General features: G+C 37.8%; 2 protein-coding genes across 2 annotated transcripts; one reads left to right on the top strand and one right to left on the bottom strand.

Annotated features, from left to right (window-relative positions):
- The first annotated feature begins 26 nt into the window (after nt 1-26).
- LOC111777592 (Major facilitator superfamily protein) lies at nt 27-3481 on the top strand. The gene is made up of 2 exons (XM_023657259.2): nt 27-509; nt 2333-3481. Exons 1-2 carry the CDS (start codon nt 257-259, stop codon nt 3400-3402), a joined length of 1323 nt encoding a protein of 440 aa, XP_023513027.1. The 5' UTR covers nt 27-256; the 3' UTR covers nt 3403-3481.
- Nucleotides 3482-5113: 1632 nt separating this feature from the next.
- LOC111777593 (maltose excess protein 1-like, chloroplastic) lies at nt 5114-9086 on the bottom strand. Its single transcript, XM_023657260.2, has 9 exons — nt 8600-9086; nt 8320-8493; nt 7915-8205; nt 7740-7829; nt 7382-7483; nt 6403-6521; nt 6063-6125; nt 5915-5976; nt 5114-5464 (listed from the first exon to the last, which is right to left on the bottom strand). Exons 1-9 carry the CDS (start codon nt 8843-8845, stop codon nt 5385-5387), a joined length of 1227 nt encoding a protein of 408 aa, XP_023513028.1. The 5' UTR covers nt 8846-9086; the 3' UTR covers nt 5114-5384.
- Between the last annotated feature and the right edge of the window lie 3638 nt (nt 9087-12724).

Genomic DNA, 12724 nt, shown 5'->3' with positions numbered 1-12724 from the left:
GTCTCCAAAAAAAAATAAAAGAAAAAGGAAAAAAGAAAAATAAAATTGTCACCACGTGTCTGCAAAGAATGGCATCAGCTTTATATGAAATGACACTTAAAATTCAGAACGCCACCACCACCTTCGCCGCCACTGTCTCCACCGTAGCTGCAACCTTCCTTCCTTCTCTGCAAATTCTGCATTCATTTTCTTCAATTTTTCTGCATTTATTTTCTTCAATTTTGGCATTGAATCGTCTTTTCTTTTACCCTCGATTATGTCCGAATCCAATGCTAATAATCCGATCCGGAAGGTTCTCGGATTGGGATATTGGGTTCAGGGTTTCCGTTGCTTCCCATGGATGGCGGTTAACTTCTTCCTCAAGGACGGCCTCAATGTAGATCCTTCTACTCTTCAGCTTCTTCAAAACTCCGCTAATCTTCCTATGGTCGCGAAGCCTCTGTACGGGATTCTCTCTGACGCCGTTTATATTTCCGGCCAACATCGGATCCCTTACATCGCCATTGGAGGTAAACTTCCTTTGTATTGCTTCAATCTCTGTTTCATTGGATTTCGCCTTTTGTTCTGTGTTGTATTTCGATTGTGTTATTAAGTTTACTTCTTGTATTCGAAATTCTGGAATATGTTTATGAAACAAGTTCAATTCTGGTGTTCTTTTGAAATCAATTTCGGATCCCGCCTTGAATTTTTGGGAATTTTGATGACAGAACACTGCTGAGATGATGGTGTACAGTCCTGAGGCCTCTCTTCATTCACTAATTTTTCTGTCTTTGTTCTGAACTAATGCTATGTTCTAAATTATATTCATATGACCAGATGGCATCATTCTATGATGAAACAGAAATCTTAATAAGCATTACAATCTTTGAGATTTATATTTCATTATAGGCTGGGAAATTCTGTGAGGGTGTGATATGCAAACGATGCCAACGTTATTGATTCCCTAGTTGTAAAATGTATGGTTTAATCTGTTATACAACCTGAATAAGATCCTACAAACAATTTGCATTGCTAACTGGTTTAGGCATTGACCTCGACCAAGAGACCAAGAGGTCAAAAGTTCGAATTTCCCAACCCGACATGTTGTTGAACTTGCATTAAGGTTACCATGGGAGATAACCAGTTAACCAAGTGTTTCTTGGTCAAGCATTTGAGCTAAAATCACTATGCATTTGTTTTCAAGTTCCTTGTGGTAGTTTTGACGTTTTTTCAAAGCAACTTTTATGCTAATCTCAAATGGGAGATGCCTTTTGGCGTAGGCAAAATGATTTTGACCATGCAGAAAGCACCTTCGCCAAATTCATTTACAAAATAATATTATTAGACAAATGCTACCTTTTTTGGATAAGCAAGGTCTGGTACAGAGAGAATAGAAGGCAGCTTTCTTTCAGTATCTTGGAAAGCAGCTTGTAAGAACTGTGAACCGAAGTGGTTTTCTATAAATTGTCTGTCATCAGCTTCTCTGTAAGCTTTTCTACATGATTGCTTTTGTTATTCATAAGTGTGAGATCCCACATCGGTTGGAGAGTAGAATGAAACATTTTTTATAAAGGTGTGGAAACCTTTCCTAGTAGATGCGTTGTAAAAAACTTTGAGGGGAAGTCCAAAAGGAAAATCCCTAAAAGAACAATATCTGCTAGCGGTGGACTTTGACCGTTACAAATGGTATCAGAGCCAGACATCGGGCGATGTGCCAGCGAGGAGGCTGAGGCCCAAAAGGGGGTGGACACAAAGCGGTGTGCCAGCAAGGACGCTGGGCCCCGAAGGAAGATGGATTGGGGGGTCCCACATCGGTTGGAGAAGGGAACGAGTGCCAGCAAGGACGCTGGGCCCTAAAGGGGGTGGATTGTGAGATCCCACATCGGTTGGGGAGGAGAACGAAATATTCTTTATAAGGGTGTGGAAACCTCTCCCTGCAGATGCGTTGTAAAAATCCTTGAGAGGAAATCTAAAAGGAAAAGTCTAAAGAGGACAATATCTGCTAGCAGTGGCTTGGGCCGTTACAATAAGCTTCTCTGTAAGCTTTTCTACATGATAGCTGATTATGTAAGCTTTTGGACAAATGAATTGGTATTACCACTGATACATACTGAATTGGTACAGGTTTGGTAATTAAAAGATGATTGGATTGCACTTAAAACATTAGTTTATGTGCTGGAGTTTTAGGAAGCTATGCGCCAAGTATTTATCATGAGTTATAAATGTGAAATGGTCAAATCGTTTATCAATTATTTTCATCCTTTCATTTGTCTGATAATTTACTTTGAGACTCTCATTTTATTGTAAATTATTTTTAAAAAAATTATTCCTCCTATGCTTTATGTTGATGCAGCTCTCCTACAAGCAGTATCATGGATACCCATAGCAACTATGTCACCCTCAAGTATTTCAGTTTTCACGATCAGCATATATCTTCTCCTTAGCAACCTCGGTGCTTCAATAGCGGAGGTCGCTAACGATGCTATCGTTGCAGAGGCAGGAAAGCAGCCCACTTCTTCCAAGAATTCTCGAGCATCTTCATCAGGTGAGCTACAAGCATTTGTTTGGGTAGCATCCTCTGCTGGTGGGATTCTTGGAAATCTTCTCGGAGGCATCGGTATCGATAGGTTTTCGCCTCAAGAAATGTTCCTATTCTTTGGTCTTCTTCTTTTGCTTCAGTTTTTATTAACCATCATCGTTCGTGAACGCTCTCTTAATCTCCCTCAGAGCTCAACCAGTGCTGGTATCAAGAAACAGCTCTCACAACTTTTCGTCGTGCTAAAAAGACCCGAAATTGTGTATTCCATAACATGGTTTGCTGCATCTTACAGCATAATACCTGCATTGACTGGCACCATGTTTTTTTATCAGACAGAGTATTTGAAAATTGAGTCATCTGTTTTGGGCATCTCTAAAGTTATTGGCCAAGCAGCCCTGCTATTATGGGGTGTAATTTACAATCGTCATCTGAAGTCGATCCCGTCTAGGAAACTTATATCAAGTATCCAGGTTTTGATGGCGGTGTTCATGATCTCGGACATGCTGTTCGTGAAGGGAGTGTATCGAGAAATGGGCGTGCCAGACTTCATATATGTTGTTTTGTTCTCTGGTCTTTCAGAGGTTCTGTTGTTCTTCAAGATCTTGCCATTCAGTGTTCTGATAGCTCAGCTTTGCCCACCAGGATGTGAGGGCTCTCTCATGGCTTTTGTAATGTCAGCCATCGCCCTCGCGTTCATAGTGAGCGGATGTCTCGGTGTAGCGCTTGCGTCTTACGTTGGCGTCACAGCAAATGAGTTTTCTGGGCTCCCTAATGGTCTAATAATACAGGCAGTGTGCACTGTTCTGCCATTGTCATGTTCATGGTGCATCCCTGATGATGTCAAAGCCAAAGGTAGAGATAAAGACTCCAAAAAGCAGCAGTAGCACAATGGAAGAATGGTTAGCATGGTCAGTGAATTTGAATATACATATTATATTCCATTATTTATATTCCATTTTATAACGATTTTGTTATAAATTTTTTATTTTTAAGATTAAGCTCATAAGCATTTTTCAAATCTTAGTTTTCATTATAGTTCATAAACGATGCCACGTACATTTTAAAAATAAAATCCTTAAATCAATTCAAAAAAAATGTAAGAAACAAAAATAAACAATATATTCAAAAACTAGAAAACAAAACAATCAAATGTAATTACCGTAATACCAGTTCTATGGTTTTCATGCGGCGCCTTCTTCATCTGGACAAGGATGTCTTATCTTTACTTGAAATGTAAGAGTGAATAACCCTGGTGGGCTAGGTAGTGGAAACATACGCATACATGATGAAATCTATCTTTTAAAACGACATAACATGATCTTGAGCTCTTTCTTGTTTAGAGCAAGATTGAAGTGTGGTACTTTCTCACGCACGGCCCATATAGGCCTGGCTTGATCGAGCTAAATGCGCTAATGCGTCACCGACATCGTAGGGAAAGACTCGCATGATATCATGACAAACATAAATATCAAAGTGTCTGTAATAACATAACATAATGGGAAAGTATCCCGATGCACATGACATACATAAAATACATGAGATCTCCATGGTTTAAAATCATACACATATAATAAGAATCATTTCGTTCTTTCTCTTCGTTCATGTTATAGTACACATATGAGTCATGTATGCATAGTACTCATCATGGCTTTCATCTTACATCATCATAGTGTAGTATAATCTATACCATAACTTCGCATGACATAGCATAACATTCATAACATTTCATATCATACATATCATGGCATAATAGGACATCACATACATACATAACATGACATCGTATGTCATCACATAGCATGACATTATGATGCATGCAGGAGTCACTGGGCATGTGTCATTATACATCATACAATTCTTTCGATCATCCAATTGTAAGTCTACTTACTTGGCTGACCTAAACTAGAGTTACTATTTATTCTTGGTAGTAGGAAAAGAGTAGTGTCAATAGATATAAAATTAACTAACTATACTTTGATTAACCAATTTTCATTCATTAAACTATTTAAATTATTTAAACTATTTAGGTCACTTTACTTAAGACACAGAGTCTACTCGTATGCACAATAGAACAAGTAGTGTCAATGGATATAACTATTACCAATAACTATTACCAACAAGTTAGTGTCACTATACTTAAAAGTATGTTTTACCCTTATAATTTAGTACCATTGGTCGTGCCCTATTGGTCAAGTCCTAAAATCAACACCGAAAGAAATTACGAAGGAAATGAATTATTCATTCACGCAAAACATGGATTTTAGCTTGATTTTATTAAAAATTAAAATTAAACATAAATCTTACTTTTTGTAAAAGTTGTGACCGAAAAATTTCTTGGATGTGTTCCTATGAGATGAAACTTCCTCCCCAAGATATCCCTAGCTGTGATGGAAACCCAGAACCTAACAGATGGAAACCCAGAATCTAAAGTTTTAGTTCGATAAAAGTAGATTGCTAAATTGTTATTACTAAAGTTTAAGAACTAGATTGATATAACTTTGAAAGTACAAACTAAGGTTAAAGAACTCGCTACGGAAGCTCGGATCAAACATGAACATATCTAAGATTTATGCTTTGAAGAGGATAAGATGACTGTTGAAAGAACAAAAACAATAGTTTATGCTTAGTGTAAAGAGTGATTCTAATAAACCACATAATTTGGCCCTTATTGTAATATACAACAAAGCTGTGTATATTTATTTCAAACCATAATATGTACCCAAAAACAATCACAGAGCTATGGAAAGAAAAAAAAAAAAAAAGTAGCTTAGATTGCTGTTTTCCCTGTTCAAAACTCTGTCTACCTTCAGAAGTTGCTACCATTTGTCGAAATCTGGCTTAAATTCGAGCTCGAATTTGGCAGTCATTACCCAAAAAGTAGCTCCTTAAGAGATGTTAGAGGTGAGCGGAATCCATACACCATAGAGTCTCTCCAGAAGAAAAAGCCTATAGGATTAAGCAACATTAGATATCTAGAAGTGTCATTAGGCAAGGTGCTTAGTTTGTTTCTCTACTATAGCAAGATCAGATATCTAGATGGTGTTTAATATCATTCATGTTTCTACTAGGCGTCTTTTTAGCTATGCAGTATATGTTGAGGATTATTGGGAGTGAGTCCCACGTTGGTTAATTTAGTGGAAGATTATGAGTTTAGAAGTGGGGAATACTATCTCCATTGGTATGAGGCATTTTGGGAAAGCCCAAAGCAAAGCCACGAGAGCTTATGCTCAAAGTGGACAATATCATACCATTGTAGAGAGTCGTGATTCCTAACCGTTTAGGTTCCAGACTCTAGAGTCAACTTTCCTGTATGAGCATTCGGTACATGTAGCAGTCCGTGGACACTTGATGTGGATCTTAAGAGAACAAATAAACTAGAAAGGAAGAGAAGAGAACCTATCCAGGAGAATAGACCAGCAGTTGCAGCAATGAAGAACTCCCTGCTCACGCCATTGCAACTGTTGTAGGAACCATAAACACACTCACTTAACTACTACTAATACTACTACTAAGGTAAGACATATCAAAATTATCAGCAGCTTACCAGTACAAGCATACTATGTTACCATATCCGTAGAACAACATCGCCCAACCCGAACCCAAAAACCTGCAATTTCCGTTCAAATGATCATTATCAAGGCTGGTTGCAATGTTATATAATCTGCAATCGTCGTGGTTGCACACCATAGGGCTAAAAGATGGAAGATTATTTGTATCGATTCGACCCGTTTTCATAATATGCAAGAAAGATGTTTACTTTTGGGAAGAGACACTATACATTTGTACTCTAAGTGAAGATCATGTTTCCCAACAGTTAACGAAAAGGAACGAAATAGACACGACTAAACAGACGTGAAAGTTCTGATTCGGGGAAATAAGATTACCACATGAAGTCTCGAATGAATAGCGCACGTGGGAGTACAAGACCGTTTCCGATCAGGGCAAGAAACATTGTGAGAGCTGATAAGCCTTTGATGTTCTCTGGATTTAGATAATTAGTCCACTGAACAAACAGCATATATTGTCGTTAGAGATAAAGTAAAGATGTAATAGTGTATATTCTGTAACAGCCCAAGTCCATCGCTAGCAAATATTGTTCGTTTTGGCACGTTACGTATCGCCGTCAACCTCACGGTTTTAAAATGCGTCTGTTAGGGAGAGGTTTTCACACCCTTATAAGAAATGTTTTGTTTCCCTCTCTAGTCGATGTTCCCCTCTCCAACCGATGTGGGATCTCACATCGGTTGGAGATGTGGAATCTCACATCACAACCGATGTGAGATTTTGTAACCGCCAAAACCCACCACTAGCAAATATTGTTTACTTTGGCTCGTTACATATCGTCGTCAACCTCACAGTTTTAAAACGCGTTGTTAGGGAGAGGTTTTCACACCCTTATAAGGAATGCTTTTCTTCCCTCTCCAACCGATGTGGGATCTCACATCACAACCCATGTGGGATTTTATAATAACCCAAGTCCACCGCTAGCAAATATTGTCTGTTTTGGCCCGTTACGTATCGCCGTCAACCTCACGGTTTTAAAACACATCTATTAGGGAGAGGCTTCCATACCCTTATAAGGAATGCTTTTCTCTCCTCTCCAACCGATGTGGGATCTCACATCACAACCGATGTGGGATCTCACATCACAACCGATGTGGGATTTCGTAATAGCCCAAGCCCACAGCTAGCAAATATTGTTCGCTTTAGCTCATTACGCATCATCGTCAACCTCACAGTTTTAAAACGCATCTGTTAGGGAGGAGTTTCCACACCCTTATAAAGAATGCTTTGTTCACCTCTCCAACCGATGCGGGATCTCACATATTTATATCATACTAAAAGTTCAAACAGGAGAAATACCATTTGCGAAACCGGCATCCACATGAAGAGGAGTGTTGCTGTCCATCCAGATAACGCTCCAACAAATTTCACACCTTTCTCAGGAAGTTTTCCAGCTCGTGCCTGTAAATCTTACAAGAACACCTTTAAGGGATGTTGAACTAGATCGCACCAATAACATTTTATCAACATGATAAGAACAGAACAGATAGTAATCTTGGTTTCAGATCTCAACTTCACATTAAGGATTTTGCCTATTTGGTGCAAGTTTTGCAACACCATTATTGACAGAGATACTCAATCCTCACAAACACGAGATTTTGAGCTGCATATTTCATTAAACAGAGTAGCAAATGCAAGCAAAAACAAAACATTCTACCGAAGCAACGGCTAGCAACGCTGCGACCAAAGCGGTGATCCCCGGCAAGATACTATTCGGTATGAACGGAACAAACGTAGACCACATAACCTACAAGGAAAAACATCTCTGAGACAAATTTTACTATAAAATGTTATCATCTCAGGAATGAAGGTGAGGCTAGAACAGAGATTACCTGAGGGAGCACAGAAAACCCACCAACAGTGATGAAATCTTCCCAAAATTTCAAGATTTGAACAGGAAGAACATTGAAGTAATTCATAAAGTTTATAAGAAGACCAGAAGACACAACAGCCGATGTAGCTACAAAGTAAGGCAGTGGCATGGCCCCAGCTATTGCAAGCTGAGCAAAAACTATAAACGTTGTAACTGATCCTAATGTTTGAATCACCATGGCCTCTTTTTCCCTCTTCTTTGCAAAGTATGATAGCAATGAAAGGTTCCCAAGCAAACCAGTTAACATCCCCTACATGTATAATAGAATGGACTCGAATTATCAAGAAAACACTAAACATTAATGCACGTAACTCAACATTTTATTGTCACTTCCTTGAATCTTTGAATTGGAAGTAGTTCTTACCAGCCATGGAACAGCCAACAGCGCTGTTGTGTTTCCTGCTAAAAGGTTTCGAGTATTAAGGATAATCTGAGGCAGTTGCAGCAACATAAAAGGAACATTTGCTGCTCCGGAGAACTTCGCTGTTAATGAACTCCACTCCTCAACCCTTTTACTGTCACTTAAAGTCTCAGATCCCTTTCACAATTTGAAAAGAGATCGTCAGTTCAACAACACAAAAGATCTGCTGGGATAACAAATGACGATGCTAAAATTGAATTAGTGAAGAAGATAAGATAGCAACCTGGTGATGTGACTGAGGGACGTCAGATTCCAAGGCAGCGATCGGCGGAAGACGGCGGTGGGGCAAGGTTAATCGAGAACTGTATGGCTTCAAACAAAAGCAATTGTGGGGATTTGGGTTATTCAGAGGCAACGAGAGGGAAATGGGCTTCGAAGGAATCGAAGCCGAGAAGAACCCAAGTGGGTTTCGTGGTAAAGGAGTTCTTGCACCATTTGAAGCCAATGGGAACTTAACCGCCATTAACATCGCTCGAAGCTCGGATTTCTGACAGACCCACCTGCAAATGATTCGCTAGAAATACAGAGAGACGGTGAATTGGGGATTGGAGAAATGGGAGGTGAGGCGTGGAAAGAATCTCGATTGAAAGTGTTAATAAGACAAGGATGATCCTGTTTGGAGCGTTTATGAGATGGGTGAGAGAGATATTTAGGGACGATCAGCATTTCGTTTCAGGTAGTTGCTTGAAAAGGAAGGAGGTATGGGAAACAGAGAGAAGCAGCCGGGTTCGGCACAAGATCCAATTCGATGAGTAATTTTGTTAAGTACAAACCTCACATGCCATGGCCATTGGACGTCTCATTCAAACTTTTTTTTCTTTCCTTTTTTCTTGTTCTTCTAAAAATGATTTTCATTTCAAGTTGTAAAGGTGTTTTTTCATGTTCATGCATTTAAGGGAACATTTTTTGTTTGGTAGAAATGTTCTTTTCAAGTTAGGGAGTTTCCAAACTCAAGATCTAAGCATCTTTTGCTATATTTTCTTTCCACCATCCTAATCACGGGAGCTTTTCTAAGATCTAAGTGATCGAAGTTGTTGAAATTCACCTCCTCGAAGAAGGAAAATATCATGTCGAAGGTGAAAAGGAAGATTTGATAAAGATCATACAGTGTTACAAATGTTTCTGATATGAACTAAGAGACATCAATCATACAATATATTTCAATGAAGATGTGAAGTAAATATTGTTGAAATTATCAAAAGATAGTTCAATTCATGCCACGTCGAAGAAAAATGAAGTTTCATGTTATAAATTTTGGGTGGATTACAATTTAGAGTAATATAAAGTTATTGTATTTCATTAATGTATTTTAAGAATTTTTAGTTACTTTAGGTTACAATTACATAATCGTTAATTATGGCTATGAATGTTACACGTCTTGGAATGTGTTTAATAGTTTCATTTTGAGACTATATAAAGCCATGTATATTGTATTTGTAAGTAAACTTAATGTAGTAAAAAAAAACATTCGTGCTTGCTTTAACTAATGGCTAAGTTTCTTTGCAATTCTACGTAGTTTAGGTTGCACGTAGAATCATTCAAGCTCGACATGATCAATCTTGCTTGTGGAGTGATTCGAATCTCAAACAAGTGTTCTTACGTTGAGATGTTTGAATCATTCAAGCTAGACATGATCGATCTTGTTTGTGGAGTGATTCAAATCTCAAACAATGTTCTTGCTTTAGATATTCAATCAACAAGGTAATCCGAATCTTACTCTTCTTGTAGTGATTTCCACATATCAATTTCAACTACATTTATTATACGATTCAAAACTAAGAAGATTCAATGAGCATTCATTATTCATCTAAGAAATTGTATACGTTTAATCTTCATTTCATGTGTTACAAGAAAGATCATTTGTAAGTTTACAAATGAACATTTGCAAAGTTTAGCTACTGTTTGTACAATCATGAACCAAAACGAGAGAAATGGAGAGAAGATTAATGAAGCTAGGTGGAGAGAAGCACAAGTCGAGGCCATTACTCGTGTGAGTCAAGTTATTAGTAACTTGATAGATCAGATGGAGAGAATTAATGAAGAAGTTGAAAATGAAGGGAAGTATTTTTATGGTATTTTATTAAACTTTATCTTTTATATTTTAATTCGTACTAACGATCCTTGACAGGTCGGGACCATTACTCATTTGAATTATTATTACCTTGAGATCCTTGACAAGTTGTGAAGTGTCTGCTTTAAGGTTGAATTCATCTCATGTCTTTAGAAAAATTCGCTTTCATCGGGTCGATGTTAAGTTCAACCTCTTTGTTTCATTATCTTTGTTACGGTGTAACGAAACTTTCTTTTAGAATCTCAACATCAGACTTTCAAACTTTCAAGCATTCTATGAATGGTGACTTTCTGTGTCTGGACAAGGAACATAATGTAAGACATGAAATATAACGTTAGACATGACGATTAGATACTTTCTCGTCCTTTAAAACTTTAAATTTCATGGGACTAATACATGTCTCACTTCGGAAAGTCCTCACCTTTTGTCAGGTTGACAAAATGACATACTTCCTCCAAACGATTGTCGTGGAAGTTTCTTAGGAGGAACCCTAGTAAAGTTATTGGTCTCCAAGATCGAGGGAGATCCTTGTCTTCCTTCCTTACCGGCTTAAGTTTCCTTGTCTTCCTTTTTCCTTTCTTCTTTTGAGTGTAACTTCTTCTCTTAAAATTTTGGTACGAGCGAGACTCTTCTGAATAGATTCGATTGTTTTCGTGTTATCTTTAATAGACTCATATGTTGGGATCTTCAATCGGAACCGAACAACTATAAGCTCAAAGGTTACAAATTGGGTCAAACTTTCTCCTTGATTATATAATATACCAAAGGTGGTTCAGCATTAGAATTCATCATTTCTATAACACGATTCGTCTGAGTTCCCTTTTCAAGATCTAGCTCGATTTTCTTTTCACAAGTCAATCTAAAATTAACTTGTTTGTACAAAACACTTCTCCATTAGATCATCCGTGGATGTAATATTTGCAATAGTTAAGGTCATTTACTTTTTTTGACTATTTCGATTGTTTGGATTTAGAAAAGTAAATGAGTTGTTTCTTTAACAATTGCTTGAACTTGTCAGGAATGTCAAACAAGTATTTAATTTTTTTTATTCCACCCCTATTAAAGGGGTGGTTTGTTCTCCTCTCCAACTGATGTGGGACATCGCAATCCACCCTCATTCGGGGCCAGCGTCCTTCGCTGACACTCTTTCCTTCCTCCCTCCAATCGATGTTGGACCGCCCCCAAATCCACCTCCGTTTGGGGCCAGCGTCCTTATTGGCACATCGCCTCGTGTCTACCCCCTTCGGGGAAGGGCGAGAAGGTTGGCACATTGTCCGGTGTCTGGCTCTGATACCACTTGTAACGACCCAGATCTACCGCTAGCAGATATTGTCCTCTTTCGTATCTACCCCCTTCGAGGAACAGCAAGAAGGCTGGCACATTGACCGGTGTCTGGCTCTAATATCACTTGTAACGGCCTAGATCCACCGCTAGCAGATATTGTCCTCTTTGGACTCTCTTTCGAGCTTCCCTTCAAGGCTTTAAAACGCGTCTGCTAGGGGAGGTTTCCACACCCTTATAAATGGTGGTTTGTTCTCCTCCCAACCAATTTGGGACATCACATATTTATTCAAAAATTGAATCAAATAGATCTTTTTAACTCAACGGTAGAGTAACACTATAGTAAGACGTAAATCATCAGTTCAAACTCGATAAGGCTTTTGTCATGAAACTACTCCGATTGAAGGGAGAATTAGATGTCATATTCTTATATACTTATTTAAATTTTATACAAATATAAAAAATCTCCTAATATATATGGAACCTAATTAAATCTCATCATCAATTTTCATTTATTAACACCAAAAATTACAGAAATTCTTGATTGCATCGGGAATCCCATTTTGTTTGAATTCGGTATGGATAAAAGATCTTCCTACGTTATACTATTCAATTCTCGACGATGAATCGATTTAATAGCTCCAATATTGTTATTCATGATATTTTAATACAATTCAATATCATCGAGATGCAATGCAGCCCATTGAATTTACAAGCAAAACATTTATCATCTCTGAGATTAAATCCCGAATTATTACGAATAAAAAATGAACGTATTAAGATTATTCAACTTCGAACTTCGAGGGAGTCTGTACATACTAATTACTATTATGATTTACATATGTAATCAATAGAGTGAGTACACGTAATCAATAGAGTGAGTACACGCTAATTGCCACTGAACTATGATAAAATTTTGATTTTTGAGTTGAAAGTATTTAAATATTTTGGTAAAAAATATAAGTAGAACCGAATGATATATATTAAGAAGTTTAT

This window comes from Cucurbita pepo, chromosome 16, assembly GCF_057944985.1.
Source record: "Cucurbita pepo subsp. pepo isolate OVF chromosome 16, ASM5794498v1, whole genome shotgun sequence".
Lineage (NCBI taxonomy): Eukaryota > Viridiplantae > Streptophyta > Magnoliopsida > Cucurbitales > Cucurbitaceae > Cucurbita > Cucurbita pepo.
This window is presented reverse-complemented; position numbering and strand designations above follow the sequence as displayed.